This window comes from Ranitomeya imitator, chromosome 6, assembly GCF_032444005.1.
Source record: "Ranitomeya imitator isolate aRanImi1 chromosome 6, aRanImi1.pri, whole genome shotgun sequence".
Lineage (NCBI taxonomy): Eukaryota > Metazoa > Chordata > Amphibia > Anura > Dendrobatidae > Ranitomeya > Ranitomeya imitator.
This window is the reverse complement of record NC_091287.1, coordinates 76,840,492-76,864,230: the sequence shown is the minus strand read 5'-3', so window position 1 is coordinate 76,864,230 and position 23,739 is coordinate 76,840,492. Positions and strand designations below refer to the sequence as shown.

At 44.7% G+C, this 23,739-nt stretch overlaps 1 protein-coding gene across 1 annotated transcript in view; it reads left to right on the top strand.

The window, feature by feature from the left end:
- OXSR1 (oxidative stress responsive kinase 1) overlaps positions 1-23,739 on the top strand; it is a 109,770-nt gene that overhangs the window by 51,671 nt on the left and 34,360 nt on the right. The window contains exons 3-5 of the mRNA XM_069729791.1: positions 3,686-3,794; positions 16,065-16,206; positions 22,267-22,322. Coding sequence (XP_069585892.1) covers positions 3,686-3,794; positions 16,065-16,206; positions 22,267-22,322 — 307 coding nt within the window. The remainder of the gene's footprint in view (positions 1-3,685; positions 3,795-16,064; positions 16,207-22,266; positions 22,323-23,739) is intronic.

Here is a 23,739-nt window from a genome sequence, read left to right as displayed (position 1 = left end):
CACTAATAGCTATCTCTCCCCATCCCACCATAAACGCCTAGCACCCTGTGTTCTCTGCAATACGCCTCCTGTGGTGGTTTATCTCACTGAGAACAAAAGGATCTGCAGTCCAACATCAGACATGCTGGATCCTTCTCGCGCCTGATATATGATGGGAAGAGTTGGAAGGTCGCAATATACTTTAGATTGTCAGCTGAACCCACCATTATTGGACAGTGTTAGGGTACTGTCACACAGTGCAATTTTGATCGCTACGACGGCACAATTCGTGACGTTCGAGCGATATAGTTACGAGATCGCAGTGTCTGACACGCTCCTGCGATCAGGGACCCCGCTGAGAATCGTACGTCGTAGCAGATCGTTTGAAACTTTCTTTCGTCGTCTAGTGTCCCGCTGTGGCGGCATGATCGCATGGTGTAACATATATCGTATACGATGTGCGCATAGTAACCAACGGCTTCTACATCGCACATACGTCATGAAATTATCGCTCCAGCGTCGTAGATTGCAAAGTGTGACAGCAGTCTACGACGCTGGAGCGATATTGTTACGATGCTGGAGCGTCACGGATCGTACCGTCGTAGCGATGAAAATTGCACTGTGTGACGGTACCCTTACTGTTAATCCAATGTAGAAGGGGGGCCTTTACAGGCTAGATTGAGGGTATGTGCACACGTTCAGGCTTATTCGCGTTTTTTTCGCGATAAAAACGCATTACAAACTGCAGACATATGCATCCTATCATTTAGAATGCATTCTGCAATTTTTGTGCACATGATGCGTTTTTTTCCGCAAAAAAACGCATTGCGGTAAAAAAAGCAGCATGTTCATTAATTTTGCGGATTTTCTGCGTTTTTCCCGCTCTTCTATGCATCTGGGAAAAAACGCGGAAAAAACGCTTTTTTGTCAGGAAATTTCTGCTAGAAATTCCTGACGTGTGCACATACCCTGAGAAGTCAATGACAGGAAGATAACTCTGCCTCCAGAGCTTATTTTAAATTAAAGGAGTGTATGAGACAATTAACTAACACAGGACAAATGAACTTTGTCTTCTAACAAACACATTTGCTGCAGCTCTCACAGCTCTGCTGTATTGTAATCCTGTCTGACTGTGAGATGGAAGCTGAGAGGAACCTGCAGATGTGTCAGGTACAATCCCACACAGCTCTGCAGTGAGATCAGGAGAGCAGAGAGCGGCCATTACACATCACACTGGTAACTCCCCTTCATGTATAATAAGCTCTGGAGGCAGAGTTATCTTCTGGGCAATGTCCACCCCAGAGCCTGGAAGAGGTCCTTTACATAAAGGGATAAAATATGATTTATAAGCCAGGCATCTGATATGAGGCACACAGGGATCACTCTTCTCCGCAGTCTATCACCTGTATGCCCATATTATTAGTTTAGATAGGTCAAATGTGGTGACAGGTTCCCTTTAAATGTTTTCATAACAAAGGCCCTTTCTTTTGATTGCACAAATGTCCACAAAATATTCTTGGCAGTAATGGTGGGAAAAGCATTGGAATAGAGTAACTTGTTGGCTCTCACCTGGATAAGCTGTATAGCTGTGGAATAACCCAGCAGTCCGGAGAAGTCCATGATGGTCAGCAGTCGATATTTGATGGAATTAATCTCCCTGAAGCCTGTCACCTTGATGTGGTGCTGTGCAGCCTCTTTATTGGTATCAGCCAAAAGATCAGATCTTTGTGGGGCTTTACACATCGCCATTTGCATTTTAGCTTAATGCCCTAATAGTCCGCCAACCATTGCTATACTTCAAGCCATCCACACATTCATTTATGAGATTAAGGGGATTTTTTCTCTTTAACAAAAGCGTTTATGCTTGGAATAATAACGGAGCAGTTATTCATCCTCCGGGGTTCCAGCACCTGCTCTCTGCTTCTGTGTCAGTCTCTGTGTTTTGGCCGCGGCGGTAATGTCTTGTGATCAGCCCTACAGCCAATCACTGGGTTCTCTGACGTAGACCGCACAAGCTGCGGATCTCAGTGATTGGCTGCAGCCGTGATGTGTGCGGTTGATTGACGTTTCTGTTGTAGTCAATACAAAAAGATTGGACCTTCGGTGGAATGTGGGCGCTGGACCCAGGAAGGTGACAAGTAGAAAAGCTTTTGGGGACCAAAGTGGAAAATCCTTTTATGGCGCACTAAATCAAAACCATGGTCTCTGTGTATTGAGTTCAGTTTAGGTCTCTGTTCTTTTGAGGTTCTAATATACCTCCCCTTTATTATAGAATGTTTTTTAGTGACGCGTCTCTCTATATTCTGAAAGAGTCCGTATAGGAAGATAGTACTGTAGAACATATCAGGGCTTCTCTACGCTCTGTGGAACGTTTGAGTTCAGTGATCACACTATATTAGGGAGCTTGTGCCCTTTCTGCACATTCACTATGAGCTTGACGCCATATATCTTCACAATCTAACATTTTCTGTATCTTTGAAAGATATCTTCTTGAAGGCAGCTCCTCGGGGACAGTATCGATGTAGACTATCTACTGTCCGCCAACTGATCTTAGCGCAAGAGACGAGATCGCACCTTGTCAGATCAGCCAACATAAAACCAGATCTTCTACTTGAAGAGAAAAGTAAATCCTCTGAAATCGTCACTATTTAGATTAGATATTGATGAATTTTACAGCGGTGTACATTTATCATATGCTATCATTCTTTCCATGACCATTATTTATCATGACTTCTGCTGCGTGGGAAAAAAGATTCTCCTTTTCGCTTTCTCTGTATAACTGGAAATCTACTTTACATGTGGTAGAACTTAAAAACCAGCGGCGTTATTGAGGAGCATGCTTTTATTGCTTCATGGCTATAGTATCAACTAATAAATAATATTGTGACACAGTAAAAGGACATCTTCAGCCTCAGAAGTCTCTCTCCATGGATGTTTGTTAGGCATGAGACCTTTAGTGGAACGCTAACTCTCAATCATTCCTGATTGCTGTAGCTTTCAGCCTAATGTTAATTTTCATTAGAAGGGGCCATCTGACCTTACCCCCTGCCAGACATGAAATGTAGGCCCCCATAGATGTTATACTAATGTTGCTGAACCTGCCAATATCGAATGATTACGGGTGGATGATGATTGGGCATGTGTTAATTCAGACTGTCCGTCATATCGGTTCTCCCCGAGATATCCTGATTTCCTGACAGGAAATCTCTCCCGGGTAGGGGTGGGATGGAGGTCCCGAAGAGTGTTAACGCTGGAGTGGTGTCACTGATGCACGTTCCCTGGGCTTAGTATTATACACAGCAGCTGCCGTCTTTAGCTCTTCCCAGTGCCGCTCCGACTCCGCGCTGATAAATGATGAAGCCGTTGGTTGATAAGTATAAAATTTGGGGCTGGGAACTTGGTTTAGTATCACCACTCCAAAAAAAGAACCACTGGAGGGGTGCTATAATATTCTGTCCACTCTAACCCATGGAAATTACAGTATTGGAATAGCGACCGCTATCTCCTGCTGATCAGTATCTGTAATCTCATTTATTCTCTGTCATACAAATTGGATTTTAGCGTTTTGCTTATTCAGAGGGATCACAGGTCTTCAGTGAAGCCAACATTTTTCTGTTCTAGTGCAATGGAATAATTTTTATTTCTGTTTTTCATGACATTATTTTAAAGCAGTATTTCATCTTTATTTATTTTTTTTACTTTTCAGAAAGAAATCCAGGCAATGAGTCAGTGCCACCACCCCAACATCGTGTCTTATTATACCTCGTTTGTGGTGAAGGATGAGCTGTGGCTGGTGATGAAGTTGCTGAGTGGAGGTGAGTGATGCAAACAATGACACTTGAAGACACGTGTCCTATTTCCGCTTGCTGATCTCTCCCTTCTACAATCTATCCTGTATTTAGCAGCCAAACTCTTCTCTCTGTCCAGATGCCACATGATGCTTTTAGAATTCAATTTAAAGGGAATATCCACTGCTGGGCAGCCCCTTTTTTGAATAATAAACACATACTTGCCCCCCAGTGTAGCACCGTTCCGAGCACGGTCTCCTCCACTGATCTTGAGCGCTTATTGAGCTGTTATACCCAAAAAATACGGTCTGTCAGTAGCTGGTCCATGGCATGTTAGAAAGGAAAGCTTTGACGATCACAGGAACGTACCTTCAGAGAGGACCTGTTAGCAGGTTGAAAGTGAACAGTTTTTGCTCTTATTTTATTCCTGTTGCTCCCCTGAGCATTCCATTCTTTTCTTGGAATCCCGCGAGGCACACCCATGGGGAATCCCGCGAGGCACGCCCCTCTGGTAAAGACCACAAGGATTAACACTGACTAAAAAGACCCGTGCCTCTGGAATCATATGATGGATTTAAAAAAAAAACAAACAGACAAAGAAAAACAAAAGGAAGACTCAAGGGAGCAGTGGGAATAAAAATAAGAGCAAAAATTGGTCCTTTTGACCAGGTGACAGGTTCCCTTTAAGGTGTGCCTGTGGTCAGCGAACCTCCAGTAAGTTTATCCTGTAGAGTCGTGCTTTCCAGGTTTTGCAGGGCTAACAAGCCTGAAACCGTTCACTGCAAGTTGAAGTAATGGCCCAATTCATTAAAGGGAACCTGTCACATGTCCAGGTTTGGCCGATAAGCGATACACCCACCACCTTTCAGGGCTGATATGCAGCATTCTATAAGGCTGTATATCTGCACCCAACCAAACCTGTAAGAGAAGAAAAATAACTTTTATTATACTCACCTGCGGGGCAGTCCGGTCCGGTGGGTGTCGCTCTTCTTGGTCCGGCACCTTCCTTCTTCTTGCGGTGCCGTCCTCCTGCTTGCTTCGTGTGGATGACGCATCTCCTGCTCCTGTGCAGGCGCACTTCTCTGCCCTGTTGAGGGCAGAGCAAAGTACTGCAGTGCGCAGGCGCCGGGAAAGGTCAAAGAGTCCCGGCGCATGCACACTGCAGTACTTTACTCTGCCCTCGACAGGGTAGAGAAGTGCGCCTGCGCAGGAGTGTGATGCCGAGGAGACTGTGTGGATGACGAAGGGTCTCGTCATCCACATGAAGCAATCAGGAGGACGGGGATCGTAAGAAGGGATTAGCCGGACCAAGACCAGCGACACCCCTCAGACCGGACCGCCCCGCAAAGGAGAGTAATAAAAGTTATTTTTCTTCTTTTACAGGTCCGGCTGGGGGCAGATATACAGCTTTATAGAATGCTGTATATCAGCCCTGAAAGGAGATGGCCGTATCTCTTATCGGCCAAACCTGGTGACAGGTTCACTTTAAGTAGTTTTTACCAGTTTTCTGGCATAAAAGTGCTTGAAATATGGTAAACTTTTTGCGCAACTCATAATTGCACGAACAAAAATTGCCTATTGATGTTTTTGCGCCAGTTTTGGCCAGCTCTTACTGCTTTGGCCTGTAGAGGGCTGACAAATTCATTTTAAAATGTTCCAAAGAACTGTCCTAAATGCAGCGCACGGTATCTGAAAATAGGCTCCAAATTAATTGCGCAGTAGACACCTGTTAATGAATTTGGCGCACCTTACTCCACCACACTGGCAGTGTTTATGCCAGTCTTGATGAATTGGGGCCTATATGTGCTCCAGCAGTACTGGGATTGTAATTAGCCACAGTGGCCAGTGCTGCAGTAGGGTATTCCCAGTTATCCTTTCGTAGGCTGATACTTATGAGCCGAACAATGAAAAATTTCAGTAATCAATCACTCTAAAACATTGATACTTTTTTTTTTGTACAATCAATATTCATAAAGTTGAGTACAATTCGACACTTGATTCTGGTGCTTGTGCTAAGAAGGGTGTATCCTGCAGTACCATCTGTGCCATCAAAAACTAATGAGTCAATTGGATCCTTTTGAAAATGGATCTGTTCGGATCAGAAACAGGGATATTAATGTGTACAGAGCCCAGATCTTTTTCTCCATTTAGGGAATAATTCATTTAAGTGCTCATTCCGATTGTAATGATTTATGTAATGATTAACCTTTACGTGTCTTTCATTTGTTTTCTACATTGATTTAGTGAAGGACGTCCCCGCCCCTGTGTATCCTTATTCCACCTCTACGGCTCTATAGGCTGCATATGGCCGTCATTTGCCCGGCCATCCCTGACTAATGATACTTGTGCTCCTGTTAATATTTGTTTATTCTGTTTGTTTTGGGCATTGTAGAACATGCCTGGGTGTAAAGTTCTGAGCTCAGCTCTGCCTATTTACAGCTTACTTTTTTACTTACTTTTTGAACCAGTTATGTTAGATCAAGTTTTATTTGTTTTGTTCTGTTTAATTTCATTTTTTGTTTTTTTTTGTTTTAAACGAGCGAAGAGCAGGAAAAAGCATAAAATGGATTCAGTCCCCACTGCTGTTTCACCACCGCCGTGGTCCGTGCCGGTCCTGCGGCAGAGACGTCACATCCCATCATTGCCGTGAGTTGTCACCTGCCGTACGTACAACTCTCAGCACTCAAGGCAGTGATTGGCTGCAGCAGTCACATGACTGATACAGGTGGCGTCATCACTGCAGGGACCACCGGAGGGGCTACACTAGAACAGCAGGAGGTGGAATGCGTAAAGTAACACTTATTTTATACCATTTCCTGCCCTCAGCCCTTGTTCCAGACAGCCTGATCATGTTAAAGGGGCTTTGCACTTTCACAAAAGTGATGTGCAGTGATTGGTTAGTTGTAAAATAGCAAACATAATGTTAGTCGCCTTTTCCAGGTCCAGTGCCGGCTCTCCACCTCTGCAGCGGTGTCTATGTTTTGGCTGTAAAATTGACGTCACAACTGCAGCAAACATCACCGCTGCAGCCAATCGCTGAGCTCCGTGACTATGCTAAAGTAGAGCCACGGAGCTACAGTGGTGATGTGAGCTGTAGTCGTGACCTCAGCACTGCAGCCAAGGCAGGATGAGTGCGATCTGAGGGGTTTTTTGTTTTACTGCTAAGCAGTTGTTTGGTCACAACTTTTGCTAATCTGGAAAACCTCTTTAAGGCCTCATTCAGACGTCCAATTTTCACATACGAGTGCGCTCCGTGTTTTTTTTTTACAGATGGCACTCGTACCTGTGATAGTCTATGCTGCCATTCACATGTCACCGCTTTTTCACAGACTAAGTGGTCTGCTGAAAATCACGGAGACCTATTCGCTTTTGATCCAAAGGTCTGATTAAAATCGTCAAATGAGTGTGTGAAAAAATGGTGGTAACATCTGAGTGCGGTCCGATTTGTCATGGACTCCCAGAAACAATGGTGAAGGTGGAGAAACGTTTTCTTATTTCTCCACATATCAGAATAATTGGTCCAGTTTTCTCCTATGGGGAAAAATTGGACGTGTGAATGAGCCTTAAATCTGAGCTGGAGAAAGAAGAAAAAATTAACTGGGAACCAAGGTTATAAATGTTAGTGGTGGATGGGGCAGAAGGTAATTTTGACCAAAATGGTCCAAACTATGGTGGAAACAAGTCTCACAAAAAACATTTTTTGTTAAAGTGTTAGTTTGCAGTATGGTAGACAAGTGTCCGGTCTCGTAAGGTAATCTGGAATCTTCCTAGTTAATATACTCTTTAACCCAGAGCAGAAACTAGGAGGACAAACGTGTAGGAGGAAAGCATGGCGAGACCTGCAGCCGTGAAGGAACATCTTAGCTGTAGTCTGGAGTATGGTGTATCAGGCACATGGTACTTCTGCTCTCCTGTTACATCATATATGTCCGGCTCCACAAACAATCCTATAGTGGAAATGTTTGGTCACTTTTCCTATCTTACATATTAGTGAACATGCCAATATTAAAGGGGTTTGTCTCCAAAATATTTTCAAAAGACCGGACAAGTGCTAAAACAGTCACTTTCACCCCTGATACCCCAGTCTAGGTTTCTCTGGTGGTCTCCTCCGTGACAGGAGGTAATGGGATGTTATCAAATTTTTGTAATCTGACCACTGCAGCCAATCACAGTCCTCAGTGGTCACGTGACCAGGGAAGGGGATAGTCTTAGTTACTCACCGGTTAACGGTGTTTTTCGGAGTCCATGACAGCACTACGGAGAGAGGGGATCCGCCCTTCAGGAACAGGAAACCTACAGATACATAAGGGCGGCACCTCTCCCCACGCATCAGTTGGTTTACAGAGCATAAGAGGACCACCAAGGTTAATAGCATACACAATAAACAATAATACAATATTAACTATTCACTACCCGTGAATTATATATAAATAAAGGAAGAGGTGTACACCCAGAACTTTAAGAAGACGGGAGGGTATGTACAGGTGCTGTCATGGACTCCGAAAAACACCGTTAACCGGTGAGTAACTAAGACTTTATTCGGTCGTCCATGACAGCACTACGGAGAGAATTACAGAGAGTAACTAACTAGGGAGGGACTACAGCTTGCAGCACCCTTACACCAAAAGAGAGGTCAGAGGAGGCACCCAGGTTCAATCTATAATGGTTATAGAAAGTGTTTGGAGAAGACCAAGTAGCAGCCTTACAAATCTGGTCGATCGACACCTCCAATCTTTCCGCCCACGAAGCCGCCATAGCTCTAGTGGAATGCGCTTTAAGACCTTCAGGCGCCGGCTTGCCCTTTGAGATATAAGCCAGCGAGATAGCCTCCCTGATCCATCTAGCTAGAGTAGACTTCGATGCTCTATGCCCTTTCCTACTACCCTGATAGGACACGAATAAGGCATTATCTAACTTCCAGGAATCAGTTACCGCTAGATACTGCAGGATACATCTTCTTACATCTAAGGTGTGTAACTTCCTCTCCTTATCGTTGGTAGGACTGGGGAGGAAAGATGGAAGGACTATTTCCTGTGTTCTGTGGAAACTGGACACTACCTTAGGGAGATATGCTGGATCAGGGGATAGTATCACTCTATCATCCCTAAGCTGCATGTAAGGGGGAACCCTGGATAATGCTTGGATGTCGCCTATCCTACGCGCCGATGTTATGGCCACCAGGAAGGCTACTTTAAGGGAAAGATTTTTAATAGAGGCTGAAGTAATTGGCTCAAATGGGGCCTCTGTCAAGGCTGAGAGGACTAGGTTCAGGTCCCAAGGCATGACTCTATCCTTCACAATTGGTCTAGACCGCTTTGTTGCCCTGATGAATCTGCTGACCCAGTGATTCTCAGCGATGTTGCAGCCAAAGAGGGCCCCCAAGGCTGATACCTGCACCTTAAGAGTATTTGGGGATAACCCCATATCTAACCCCCTTTGTAAGAATTCCAAGATCTGGACAATCGGTATTGACTGTCCAGCTGTTGCCCCCGAGTTCTGAAGAAACCTCTTCCAGATTCTGACATAGATTTTTGTGGTTATCATTTTCCTGCTTTTCAGCAGCGTGTTAATGAGGGCTGGCGAGAACCCCCTATCTTTTAGTAGCGCCCGCTCAAAATCCACGCCGTCAGATGAAGGCCAACCGCTCGAGGATGGTAGACTGGGCCCTGGGATAGGAGATCCGGAATGTCTGGCAAGACCCATGGATCGGATATCGACATAGCCCTCAGGCATGGAAACCACGTCCTTCTGGTCCAGAAGGGGGCAATTACTATCACTGTGGCCTTGTCCTTCCTGATTTTCCTCACCACCAGAGGAAGTAGAGACAGGGGAGGAAAGGCGTAGGCTAGCCTGAAGTTCCAGTCTATGAGGAGGGCGTCTACTGACAGGGGATTTTCTCTGGGGTTCAGAGAGCAGAACTGTGCAACTTTCCTGTTTCCTTTTGTGGCAAACAGGTTTACCTCTGGTTGTCCCCACCTTTCCACGATAAGGTCGAAGATGGTGCTGTTCAGGGACCACTCTCCCTGCCTTAATGTGTTGTGACTTAAGAAATCCGCTGTAGTGTTTTCTGCCCCTTTTATGTGTAGAGCCGTCAACGAGAGAAGATGTTGCTCTGCTAGATGAAACAGACGATCTGCTACACACATCAGGGATCTGGAACGAGTCCCGCCTTGGTGATTTATGTATGCCACGGTGACTCGATTGTCCGAGAATACCCGCACGTGGTGGCCCTGTAGACAGACAAGGAGTGTTTTAACCGCCTGCTCCACAGCCGTTAACTCCTTTAGATTGGAAGACATCTCCATCTGATCATGATCCCAAAGCCCCTGGACCAATGAATCCCCCATGTGAGCCCCCCACCCAGAAGGGCTAGCGTCCGAGGTGATAATACGAGTTATATTATACTCCCAGGGGACCCCTGTGGACAGGTTCTTTTGATCTAACCACCACTCGAGGGATACCACAGTGTCTTGGGATAGGGTCAGCAGACTGCCTAGACCTCCTCCCAACCTTTTTTGATGTAACAGTACCTCGCCCTGTAGTATCCTCGTATGATACTGAGCCCATCGGACCGCCGGAATACAGGACGAGAGAGAGCCTAACAGAGACATGGCTCTTCGTAGGGACATGGTGGGGTTTTTTGAGGCATTCAGCACCTGAAGGTACAGGCGATTAATTTTTTCTTGAGGCAAACGGCATTCCTGAACCTGGGAATCCAGGGTCAGGCCTAAAAATCGCTGCACCGTCATGGGCTGTAACCGTGATTTTTTAATGTTTAGCATCCACCCCAGACGCTCTAGAGCCGACATCACTTTATGTAACTGTTCTAGACAGTGATCCGCCGTTTTACCTACGATAAGGAGATCGTCCAGGTAGGGGATTATTAGAATGTTGGACTCATGAAGGTGTGCCATAACTTCCGCCATTACCTTGGTAAATACCCGAGGGGCGACTGAAATCCCAAAGGGAAGGGCCCTATACTGGAAGTGTCTTATTACCCCATCCAATCGTACCGCCACCCTCAGGTATCGTTGGTGACCTGCATAAATAGGGATATGGTAATAGGCGTCCTTCAAATCCAATACTACCATAAAGCAGTTTTTAAACAGCAACTTTATTGCGGTATTAATAGTTTCCATTTTAAATGGTTGAATGGTCAGAAAATTATTCAGCGCTCTAAGGTTGATAATTGTTCTGAAGGAGCCGTCTGGTTTACTTATTAGGAATAGAGGAGAGTAGAAACCACTACCCTGTTCTCCTTCCGGAACCTCGGATAAGACATTTTTATTGAGCAGATCGTGAACTTCCGCTTCCAGGGCCGCCTGTTCCGCTGGAGAGGATCTGAGAGGGGTGACTCTGAAGAAGTTCTGAGGGATAGAGGAGAATTCTAGCCGCAGACCCGTAGCTATCAACCCCAAAATCCAATCACTACTGGAGATCTTGGACCAGGCCAGGTAGAAGGCAGATAGTCTACCTCCCACCGGGGCGACTAGTCATTGGGGTGGTTTTTTGACTTCACAGGGTGGCTCCTGACGTCCTCCACCAAACATGAACCCAGTACCTCTCTTCTTTTTCTCGTCCCATCTGCTCTGATCTCTGGCCGGTCTCCTCCGAAAGAATCTTTTCCCTGCGAAGGGGCGCCGGTAAGAAGTAGTTGGAAGATTAGGAAACTTCTTCTTCTCATCTCCGGCTTTCTCTAGCAGCTCATCTAGGACTGGTCCAAACAGGTATTCCCCTTCACATGGGATGGAGCACAGACGAGATCTGGACTGAAGGTCACCCGGCCAACATTTCAGCCATAGGGCCCTGCGTGCTGCGTTCGATAGTCCTGCCGCTCTAGCCGCCATTCTTGCGGAATCCGCAGAAGCATCTGCGAGAAAGGCAGCAGCATTTTGGATTGTTGGCAGGAATTTCAACATGGAATCTCTGGAAACACCTTCTTCCAATTTAGACCCCAGCTGATCTAGCCAGACCATCATTGATCTGGCTGCGCATGTCGCAGCTACCGCCGGTCTCAAGGCACCAGCCGACATTTCCCATGTCCCTTTAAGGAACGAGTCAGCCTTTTTATCTAGAGGATCCTTTAGGGAAGCCATGTCATCAAAGGGGATAGAAGATTTTTTGGATGCCTTAGACACCGCCGCGTCTAATTTTGGTGCCTTATCCCATGTGTTCACCATGGGGTCCTCAAAGGGGTATCTTCGTTTAAAGGCCGGTGGAAAAGAGCCTTTTTTCTCTGGCTTCTTCCATTCTTTTTTAATGAGGTTTTGGACCTTGTCATTGAGCGGAAAAGACCTACGTTTTTTAGGGTCTAGGCCGCCAAACATTAAGTCCTGGGCTGACAGTTCTGGTCTTTCATCCGCTACCCCCATAGTGGATCTAACTGATTTAATCAGTTTGTCCATTTGGTCCAATGGGAAACAGAACCGGTTAGACTCTTCTTCCGAAGAGGACGCTGAGGAGACAGAGGCGTCTGAATCATTCTCCCTACTTGGGCCAACAGATGAATCCGAATTTGAGGCGCTAGGCTCCCTTCTCCTTTTGGAAGGCTCCCCCCGGGATAGGGATTTCAGGGAATCCTTCACCTCCTTCCTGATAATCTCCCTAAGATTTGATGTGAAATCGGGAGACTCCTCCGCCACCTATGGGAGCGGAGAAAAAAGGCTATGTAATTTCCTCTGGTGCTACCGCTATATAGTATCCCATTTATCTATTTCCTACCGTCTGCCGCACACACGACTGACAAAGTCTCTTAGGGTAGGCGTCTGGCAAAGGGCAAGCGCATAGCGCGCACTCCTTGTTTTTTGATTTACCAGCGCTCTTTTTCCCCTACGGAAATAAACATAGGAAAGACTGCATCAGGGTACATTCACGAAGATCTCTTACCCAGGCAGTAGCGGTAGGTACCGGATTACTGGGGGGTCGGTCCAGATCCTTCTGTCTTGATCTGCGACTGGCCTGAGCACTGCGCCCGCGGGTCTTCTGCTGGGTATTTGCCTCCGAGGATCTGTCCCCTTGCTCCAGCAGGTCACCGGCAGCTTCTGGCACCTCCATAGCTGTAGATGCTATCAGCAGCTCTGCAGCAGTGTAATTGGCCATATATAGCCCTCCCCCATCCGGAACATGTGCAGGTGTGCATGGCCAGCCTAATCAATCCCCCCCCTGCCCCGGACCATGCTCGACCCTCCCCCGCCCCTGAACGCTCCCCCCCCCGCCGCTCCCACCGCATGCAGGACAGCGGTATCCCCAGCGAAGCCGGCCGGCGTCTAACTTCCGGTCCTGGCTCCGCCCCCCTCGCGTCACTTCCGGTAACGCCGGAGCGCTCAGGGAAGAGCCCGGAGGCCGGCGCCGCCGGATCTCCCAGCCACACGCCGCTACACCGCACATGGCCAGCACAGCGGCGATACCGGCCGAAGCCGGCGCCCGACCCCCGGACCCGCCCCCCCCAAAGGAGCGCAGAGGGGCACACCGGGAAGTCCGCGCCGCACGGATAGGAGCCAGAGGTAGGGAGGACCGGGGCACGGGAGAGCGAAAGGACCGGGGGGTTGGGGGAGATATACTCACCTTCGCCGGCCACAGAGACAGACCTCCTCCGGACGCTGCTCCCCACTGCACCGCTCACTGTCGTGGAGCCCTACCCGGGCCCACCGTGGCGCTTCCAGGGACCCGCACTGCCCGAGGTAGGAGACCCCCTCGCTACCTGGGTCGGACAGCCGGCCTGGGTGCTTGATAGGTGACTGAAGAAAAATCTGTAGGGAATCCTGTCCTCCAGGAACAGGAAACCAACTGATGCGTGGGGAGAGGTGCCGCCCTTATGTATCTGTAGGTTTCCTGTTCCTGAAGGGCGGATCCCCTCTCTCCGTAGTGCTGTCATGGACGACCGAATAAATCCTCTCTACTATACCTGCAGAGACTACTGGAGCGACCTGCGCTGCAATGACGCAGATACAGCTGGGCAGTATAGTTTTTTTATAATTTTATTTCATGCCTTTTTCCCTTTAATCATACAATGACATTCACCACATAACTTTAAAAAAAAATCTGTGTCTCGGCTGTAATTACAGGTGACGACTGATCAGTTGTCCAGAAGTTGGGAAACTATTGTGTAATTAGTGAATACTGGATATAATTAGAGCATGTGTGATTGAGGGATTTATTACCCCTTCAGGATATGTCTAATATTTCAGGAATGTAAGACTCATTACGGTCAGAGGGAGTCCTAGTCACCTTCATAAATGTGAAAACATTAGGCTGTATTCACATACGCCACTTTCGTGCCATTTTTCTGGGACCACAATACTGGCACATTTTAATACCCCTTCCATCGCTGCTACCAACCTGGCACAGATTAAAAGCCTATGTCCTAAGTATGAGGGACTTTAAATAGGCAGCATGTGGCTTGTACAAGTGATGAGAGCCTGCAGCCTACGTTTTTCCCGGGGACACAGGTTGGAGAATTGCGTTGGTTCTGGACATATACAGTGCCTTCCGAAAGTATTCAGCTCCCTGGAACTTTTCCACATTTTCCCACATATCATGCTTCAAACATAAAGAAACCAAATGTAATTTTTTGGTGAAGAATCAACAACAAGTGGAACACAAATGTGAAGTTGAATGAAATTTATTGGTTATTTAAAATTTTTGTGGAAATTCAAAAACTGAAAATTAGGGCGTGCAATATTATTCGGCCCCTTTAACTTAATACTTTGTTGCGCCACCTTTTGCTGCGATTACAGCTGCAAGTCTCTTGGGTATGTCTATCAGTTTTGTACATCGAGAGACTGAAATTCTTGTCCATTCTTCCTTGGCAAACAGCTCGAGCTCAGTAAGGTTTGATGGAGATCGTTTGTGGACAGCAATTTTCAGCTCTTTCCACAGATTCTCGATTGGATTGGGGTCTGGACTTTGACTTGGCCATTCTAACACCTGGATACCTTTTATTTGTGAACCATTCCATTGTAGATTTTGCTTTGTTTGGCATCATTGTCTTGTTTGAAGACAAATCTCCGTCCCAGTCTCAGGTCTTTTGCAGACTGCAACAGGTTTTCTTCAAGAATGGTCCTGTATTTGGCTCCATCAATCTACCCATCAATTTTAACCATCTTCCCTGTCCCTTCTGAAGAAAAGCAAGCCCAAACCATGATGCTGCCACCACCATGTTTGACAGTTGGGATGGTGTGTTCAGGGTGATGAGCTGTGTTGCCTTTACGCCAAACATATTGTTTGGCATTGTTGCCAAAAAGTTTGATTTTGGTTTCATCTGACCAGAGCACCTTCTTCCACATGTTTGGTGTGTCCCATAGGTGGCGTGTTGCAAACTTTAAGCAACACTTTTTATGGATATCTTTGAGAAATGGCTTTCTTCTTGCCACTCTTCCATAAAGGCCAGATTTGTGCAGTGTACAACTGATTGTTGTCCTATGGACAGACTGTCCCACCTCAGCTGTAGATCTCTGCAGTTCATCCAGAGTGATCATGGGCCTCTTGGCTGCATCTCTGATCAGTCTTCTCCTTGTTTGAGATGAAAGTTTAGAGGGACGGCCGGGTCTTGGTAGATTTGCAGTGGTATGATACTCCTTCCATTTCAATATGATCGCTTGCACAGTGCTCCTTGGGATGTTTAAAGTTTTCGAAATCATTTTGTATCCCAATCCAGCTTTAAACTTCTCCACCACAGGACCACGGATCTGCCTGTTGTGTTCCTTGGTCTTCATGATGCTTTCTGTGCTTCAAACAGAACCCTGAGACTATCACAGAGCAGGTGCATTTATACGGAGACTTGATTACACACAGGTGGATTATATTTATCATCATTAGGCATTTAGGACATTGGATCATTCAGAGATCCACAATGAATTCTGGAGTGAGTTTGCTGCACTGAATGTAAAGGGGCTGAATAATATTGCACGCCCCACTTTTCAGTTTTTGATTTTCCACAAAAAATTGAAAAAAAAAAAACAAAACAATAAATTTCGTTCAACTTCACAATTGTGTTCCACTTGTTGTTGATTCTTCACCAAAAATTTTCATTTGGTATCTTTATGTTTGAAGCATGATATGTGGGAAAAGGTTGAAAAGTTCCAGGGAGCCGAATACTTTCGCAAGGCACTGTAAGTGGAGAATGCTCAGCATTGGTAATGAATTTCTGAAGGTGCTTTTGCCCCTGGATGAGTAATGGGGCTGAGTGATAACTCAGGTGTCCTGAACATCAAGTATCTGAATTGTATAAAATATTCTGTATCTATAATTATTTTTTTGACTTTTTTTTGACAATCAGCTGAATTTTCTTATTCACAGGATCCGTCTTGGACATCATCAAACACATAATAGCCAAAGGAGAACACAAAAATGGTGTATTGGATGAGCCAAGCATTGCCACCATGCTCAAAGAAGTTCTTGAAGGACTTGAATACCTGCATAAAAATGGTCAGATCCATAGGTTGGTACCTTGCACTGTGTATGTATTGTTTTTAGGCCACATCTAATTGGAGGTGTAAAGGAGTATCATGATAAAAAAAAGTCTCATGAGAAAAAGGACAGCTGGACTTAAATCAGTAAATTTTTACTCAGTAATCGGAAGAAAACAGGAGATAGAGGCTGAGACACAGAATTTAGGGATGTATCACTTGTCAAATTGTGTACTGTTGTTTACTCACTGTGAACGCTTTATCTCTAAGAGATTAACATTGCTGTACTACACTAGTCCGGCAACGCCCCAACCTTCTGTGATAAGCAGCTCACTGTCTATGGACTTTGCACATAAAGAGCCTGGTGTGGGCAGGGTTAGCTTTCTCAGCCCTGCTCCATTCTAAATCTAAAAGCTCTTTTTGTGTCAGAACTGCTGCACCCAGTAATAGTAGTGATACATAGTTGGATTCATCTTCTCTTTGCCTATATCACCCTGCTCTCATATGGTGTAGCAAAAACCTGGTGACAGATTCCCTTTAAATACAGTTGCTGAGCCCTGACCTGAAATCTCACAGATCGTTGAGTTGCAGTAACGAGTCTCTCGTTTTTAAGACTCAGTTTTAGTGTAAGAGATCGTCAAGATGCAACACTTTACCCTTTTTTTTTTTTCATTAATGCGTGCGTATGGGGGAGGCTAGAATAATAGCTGTCGGCCAGATGAGCATTCAAGCCACAGCTATTAAAGGTATGCGGGTACATATTTATTCATATGGCGCCAACATTTTCTGCAGCGCTGTACAGAGATGGTCATCACTTACACAACCCTCATCATAATGGAGCAAAGATCAAGCATCGCACTTCCGCTCCATTCATTCTCAATGGGACCGCCGGAGATGGCAACGTGCAGCGCTCCGCTGTCTTCAGCGCCCCCATTGACCTTGACCTCCGCTCCGATCAGACAGGGTCAGACTCGCCTTCTCAGGTTTGTTGTCCGTTCCAGTGATTGAGAAATGATCCCCTATTTAATAGATAGGGGATAACCTCAGTTCTCAGTGCAAACCATTTACCGTACACTTTCCATTCCACACATACGCCCAGCTCCTTAGAATTTTTTTGGGGATCATTCTTGTTTCGGTTATCAGTTTGCTTTGATTTTTTTTTTTTGGAAAAAAGTCAATCAAAATATTTAGACAACAGCAACAATAAAAAGAAATAGGACACCAACTCTCACTAGTAACATGAGCTGTGGATCCGGTGTAACCTGTACTGAGTCCACATTCATCACCAGTTACAGCGCAGACAAGTGTATTGTACGGGACACACCTGAGCTGTGGCTTCATTGTGAAGTGCAGGATGGGTGTGTGAGAGTTTCTTCAGAAACCAGAGTAATTACCCCACAGTGCACAGTGTGTGAGCACAGAAAGCCTTTCATCTTTCCATAGAAAATGTTTTTTTTCCTCCTTTTAAAGGGACTCTGTCACCTGAATTTGGAGGGAACAATCTTCAGCCATAGAGGCGGGGTTTTCAGGTGTTTGATTCACCCTTTCCTTACCCGCTGGCTGCATGCTGGCTGCAATATTTGATTGAAGTTCATTCTCTGTCCTCCATAGTACACGCCTGCACAAGGCAAGATTGAACTTCAATCCAATATTGCAGCCAGCTGGTAAGGAAAGGGTGAATCAAACACCTGAAAACCCCGCCCCTATGGCTGAAGATTGTTCCCGCCCAAATTCAGGTGACAGAGTCCCTTTAAATTGAAGGGCAATTTTTTTCCTTATTAAAATATATCCAGCATCAACCATCCTACAGTTATAATCGTGATTTTTATTTCTTCATATTAAAAGTGTAACGACAACTCTTGGAAAGATGTATAAATAAATTTAGGTGCATTTCAGAAAAGGCGTATACTTGGGGATGCAGGTCTTTGGAAACTGAACAAAATAATACCTTGATGTCCATGATACGATGAATAGTTCCAGAGAAATCCACATATTTCTTTAATATGTAAATGAGCTATTAAGATCTATGGGCCGGATGTAGATCTCACTGAGAATCTGCCTCCAGAGCTTATTTTAAATGAAAGGCGGCATTATCTTTGAAGTCTCGCACGTATTTTCCAATGATACAATTGGACTTGATTTTCTTCAATGTCGTTCCTCTCTCCTTAAGCTTTGATCAGATATTGACCTACTAAAGAAATCAACCACGTTAAGTGTATTTTAAACATTTTTGGTAATGTTTCCTCCCCCCACCCCCCATCTCCCAATCTATTACAAGAACAATTAGAAATCTTGCAGTTTTCACACTGTCCACTAGGGTTATTCTAGTCTCCTATCTCCTGTTTTAGGAAATACACATGCATATTAGCAGCAATGAACAGACTCTGACCCTATCTTTTGAATTGAAGCATCTAATGAGCATGTGAAAGCATGGTCAGCTGTCACATCACCTATTGTGAATAGTGGATCTTGTATTATGGGCTGTGGAGGTGTTACCTGTCACTAATCTTGCCTGTGATGGTAATGAGACTGTTGAAAAGTCTTTTAGAAATATAATTTTTTTAAATTATTACAAATTGTGGCAGGACAAAAAACCCCAAAACATTTGACAGACCCCAGATTTAAACATAATATATCATGTAAGTGGCACAAAATTGTATCCACAAAGTTAATCATAATGCAGTTCTGTGACTTGAGATTTGGTGCAATATGATGCACGAGAAATAAAATCAGTAGTGAAAAAATAAAGATACATTATAATCAGCCATACCCATAGACCGTGTGACCACATCGGCCTCCACCTCAGACCCCGATGTGTGTTTCGCCTCTGCTTCATCTGAGGTTCAGCGATGGAGGGAAGGAGGTATAGTAAATAATAGCAAAGATGCTCTGACAGGTTAAAGTAAATAGTGTAATTACCAAGCAACAGTAAAACATGGGCAACGCTGAAATGTGACATTCACATGACCAGATGATCAAACATGACATGTGATGATGGGCGCCCTCCACCTAAAAAAAAAAAATTTATGCAAGCTTGCAAGAAAGGCGCCATATTCAGGAAGGGAAACATTCCTATACGAGATGAGAGAAGAGAATTGGTACATAACGTATATAGAAGTGAAAAGGAGGCAAGTAAAACAATGGAAAAAGGAAGAAAAAATGAGTGATTTAAACAGGTGGTAATTACTGAGTGATACCCTGCTGTCACCAGTCCTGGACGTGGAGGATTAGTCGGCCCATTTGACAATGCAGCATATCCTCTCGCTGAGTCCTGATGACATTGCTGAGTCCTGGCGCTTAAAAAGCATTTCTCTCTTAATCCTAAAATAACTGGCAACTTAATCACCACATTGTCCTCATGTAAGGAGTCCTCTGACATTACACCATAGTAGCGACCTTGATCACACTCGGATTGTAGTTTTCCAACATACAGCCATTATTGAAGCCATTACAATACTTCTTCAGCCGTGAGTGGTGGGACGTTTGCCGTGACTGTTGTGTGCAGCACCGTGAGCCATTCCTTCCTGTCTCACATGTAGTGTAGTGTAAAGGACTTGTGCCATAAGGAAAACCCCCGGCCGTATGCACATTTTAGGTTCACGGATGTCCTTTCCATGTCCTTCTGATCTCCAAAGGTTAAATAAGAATTTTTTTTTCTCTAGGAAAGGCAGCAACCTTAGTAATAGACTATCAATATTAGATTGTGGTGGTCCGACTCTGGACATTCCTGTTGTGCTTGGAATTGCAGCTTTGTCCTCTTCAGCAAACGGTTAAACCAAATATACCCGTGCAAAGCCAAATAATTCTACTATTATCTTATCATTTTTTTACTTTTTAAAGGATTATTCTCATCCTCATAGATTAATATCTGCAAATGGTGCTAGTAAAAACAAGCAATTTGGAAATTTACTGCCTGTAAAAATTTGCAGCTGTTCTTGAAATATTAACATGTTTTGTTTGCATACAGCTCGTTGCCTAGGAGACAGACCACTGCTGTCTATCTTGTAAGCACCGTGCTTAAGCTGGCTGGAATTAGCAATTATGGCCAGCTTCAAAACAGTGCTTACAAGCTCAATAGAGAAGAGCTTGTAAGCATGTTCTGCTGTCTAGCAGCAGTGGGCAGTCTCCAAGGCAACGAGCTGTAAACAAAAGACAATATCCATTTTTAAATTTGGGAATAACCCATTCTAAACTCTTACCATCAGGCTGACCAGTAATGCACGTACATCTCATATAAGGGATTACACTCCGACAGAAGTTATGTCTCTTATCCATGTTATGTAAATAAAAGCTTATAACCTGACGTTAAATTCATCCATTGGTTGTAGAAATTTTTCTTTTGAAAGCTGAGACCCTCCGAAATGTGGTTTAGGTTAAGAAAATAAATTGGCATCAATTCAGAAATATTGATCAGTTAATGGACACAGAATGGTCAGATTTTGGCAAGACAAACGTTTTGTCACCTGGTCATATTATGCACCCAATCCTAGTTTACATCCTCACCTGTGTTCAAATGATCGGTTAATTAGTGTGTGTGTGTATAAAAAGAAACCCAGCACCCCAGACCTTCACTTGAACTGCAACTTGAGCTCTGACATCATGCCAAAAATCCACCCTGCATCCAAAGCCTGGATTATCAAGAGGCTGAAGACCAGATCCACTGCAGAGGTGGCTGGCACCTTTAATGTGTCTCAGCGTCAAGTACAAAGAATTTAAAAAAAAAATGTAAGAGACTGGAGATGTGTTTGACTAGCCCAGGTCCGGCAGACTCCGCAAGACAACTGCTCAGGAGGAACGTTTGTTGGTTAGAAAATCCAAAGCAAGCCCCTCTTCCACTGCAGCAGAGCTCCAACAGGCCTGGTCACCTCAAGTCCCTGTGTCAACTAGAACAGTTTGTAGGATTCTGTCTCGAAATAGCCTCCATGTTCGAATCAGTGCCCAGAAGCCAGCACTAAACAAAAGGCAAATAAAAAACCGTGTGGCATTTGCAAAGTCCCACAGCCTGCTAAACAGATGGACGCTGGAAAAGTGGCAGAAAGTGGATTTCTCTGATGAATCTTCAGTAGAATTACACCACAGCCGCCGCAAATACTGCAGGAGACCTACTGGAGCCCGTATGGATCCAAAATACACCCAGAAAACAGTTAAATTTGGTGGTGGAAAAATCATGGTCTGGGGTTACATTCAGTATGGGGGTGTGCGAAACATTTGCAAGGTGGAAGGCAATATCAATAGCCTAAAATATCAAGAAGTATAAGCTACCTCTTATATTCCAAATCATAAAAGGGGGTCAAACTCTGCAGCAGGATGGTGCTCCATCTCATACATCCATCTCTACAACAAAGTTCCTCCAGGCAAAAAAGATCAAGGTGCTCAAGGACTTGCCAGCCAGTCACCAGACATGAACATCATTGAGCACGTTTGGGGTAGGATGAAAGAGGAAGCTTGGAAGACAAAACCACAGAATCATGCCTCTGGGAGGCATGTAAGACTGCATTCTTTGCTATTCCTGATGACTTCATTAATAAATTGTATGAATCATTGTTGAACCGCATGGATGCAGTCCTTCAAGCTCATGGAAGTCGCACAAAATATTAACTATGACTCTAATAGCACCACAGCTTCATTCACCAATGTTATGCAACATATATTTGTATTTTAAGTTAATTATTTGTTTGAATATCTCATTACTTTCTGTGGGTGACAAAACTTTTGTCTTGCCAAAATCTGACCATTCTGTGTCCATTAACTGATCAATATTTCTGCATTGATGCCAATCTATTTTCTTAACCTAAACCACATTTTGAATGGTTTCAGCTTTCAAAAGAATAACTTATACAACCAATGGATGAATTTAACGTCAGGTTGTAAGCTTTTATTTACATAACATGGATAAGCGACATAACTTCTGTCAGGGAGTGTACTTCGGTTTATTAGAATGGAATGATGAATATATTTCTAAATGAAGGATCGTTAGTTTCTGTAAGCAATTCTACATCTGTCAATGAAACGTGGGGTCCCTGCAATGGCCCTCTTATGTCAAAACCCCTTTATCCTTCTTATCTCATATTGTATTTTGTCTTTGCCTGCAGGGATGTTAAAGCCGGTAACATACTCCTGGGTGAAGATGGCTCTGTGCAAATAGCAGGTAACGTTTCTGTATATTATTATACATGTCAGGATGGCCCTGGGAATTATGTGATCTTCTATATCCTCATCAATCGCAGTGTCCTCAGCTCATCTCCATTACAATATTATCCAATAACGAATATACAGGCAGCCCAAAATTCCCACCTGTCCGGTATGTGCCCCAAAGGTGGAGGTGGAAGCCCTGCGTATTTTTGAGCAATGGTGGAAAAATACAGTCAAGCGCAGTGATGCACATCTAGTTGGTTGAAGGGGAATAACTTTGGAACAGAGAGGCTAGGACGAAAAAAGGGAGGTTTCCGGAATCAGTGCCACAGCGGCCATTAGTGGAGGTACTCGGCTTACATTTAATCCAATGACAGATGGTCCCTAATTATAAGGGTTTTCGTAGTCCACATAATGTTCTTGCCATTACATAACCATATAGAGCATACCTCCCATGTACTCTGCACCTTTCATCCTCCTTAAAGAAGCCCTTCCATAAATATTTGTTTTCACTAAATGTGTGCATATATGTATGTAACGTGAGTTAATTAATACTCGCCTATTGCTGCCTTCTCCGGGATCCAGCTCTGTTCTGCTCCTCTTCTCAGTGACATCACTGCTATTCTCACTATCCTGCTCATTCTATGCTCTGTTCGTGAGTCTGAAGTCTCTTTTACAATGTAAGCCCCATAGACTTACGTTGTAGAAGCCACTGCTGGGTCATACAGAGCGCGGCGTGACCTGGATAGCCTGCAGAGCGGTGACGTCACTGAGAAGAGGAGCAGAACAGCGCTGGATCCTGGACAGAGCAGCGGTCAGTGAGGCTATTCTCACAGTACACACCATACACATATACACACATCTGATGGAAAAAAATATTCATGGGTGGGCTTCTTTAAAGCACCACTTTTTTATTTCACCGCTGAAGTGCCATCACTAATGTACGTCCTCTCCCTGTAGTAGGATGCTTACCGGTCGCCGCCTTCTGCTGTTCTTACCTTCCTGTTCGGCTACTTGTCACCTGCCGGATCGCTCCAGTGTTTGCTGTGCGGACCAGAAGTCACAACTCAATGTAAGACTATGAGAGCCAGGACGAGGCCAGACCGAGGGTCTCATAGACTTACACAGAGAGATGGCAGATGGAGACTGGAAGAAGAGAGAATGGCGGGTGGTAGTTACTACGAGCAGGGCAGGGAGCAGACATTAGTGGCACCACTCCAGCACTGAAATTAAAGAACACCGCAGTGGGGCTTTAAGAATTTCTACCTTAATTATGTATAATAAAGTTGAAATTATTTGTGCAGTCTTTAAATAAGCACTTCTCATCATTTATTATGTATACGGTTATACTGCACTTATTCTGCAGAGCTGGACTAAGAATTTTATCAGCCACATCCACACAGTACATAGATATGATCAGAGCACTGCGCTGC